This window comes from Camelina sativa, chromosome 16 (assembly GCF_000633955.1).
Source record: "Camelina sativa cultivar DH55 chromosome 16, Cs, whole genome shotgun sequence".
NCBI lineage: Eukaryota > Viridiplantae > Streptophyta > Magnoliopsida > Brassicales > Brassicaceae > Camelina > Camelina sativa.
In genome coordinates, this window is record NC_025700.1 from 21,827,957 (window position 1) to 21,828,588 (window position 632).

Consider the following 632-nt stretch of genomic DNA (forward strand, 5'->3'; position numbering starts at 1 on the left):
AGCGTCGTTTAGCGAACCAGGAGGACGATTGATAACTTGAGCGAGAGGAGGAGGACGGATCCTGTGTAAACGCGAACTCTGCTGAGGCTTAGGGTGATGAATCGGTTGTTGCGGCGGAGCAGAGATCCGTTCATGTGCAGGTGAGCCTGTGAGTTTCTGAACAACATCTCTGAAATCGTTCTTGTTGATATTGTAAACAGGAGGCTGGTGCTGGTGGAGATTCCCTTGATTTATCGGCGGCGGAGGAAGCGGTGGAGGAGGATGATGATCAATTTCACGGTTCACGGCAGGTGCGGGTGCGGAGGAGGATGAGTTTGTTGTCGGTTTTGATATCTTATGAGAAAGCTTATTGAGTTGTCTCAGGTAATGATCTCTGTTCGTACTGTTGTTGTTGTTGGTGTTACCGGTACTACTCGTAGTGGAGGCGGATACGGCGGAGGAATCGCCGGAAGAGTTACAGCTCTTATCCATTCAAAAACCTTCAAGATTTCTTCCTTCGATTTTGTTTTTTTTTTTTTTTTGTTATTTTTCTCTGCCAGATTTGGTAGAGAGATAATGGAGAGAAGACGATGGTGATGAAAATGGCTTTTTCTCTTTCTCTTTTTTTTTTTGTTTGTTTGTTTTGTTTTCAC

General features: G+C 44.8%; 1 protein-coding gene across 1 annotated transcript in view; it reads right to left on the minus strand.

The window, feature by feature from the left end:
- Nucleotides 1-632, minus strand: part of LOC104751728 (VQ motif-containing protein 9-like) — a 5,089-nt gene extending 4,457 nt beyond the window's left edge. Inside the window, exon 1 of the mRNA XM_010473744.2 lies at nt 12-632. Within this exon, the coding sequence (XP_010472046.1) occupies nt 12-471 (460 nt within the window). The 5' untranslated portion in view covers nt 472-632. The remainder of the gene's footprint in view (nt 1-11) is intronic.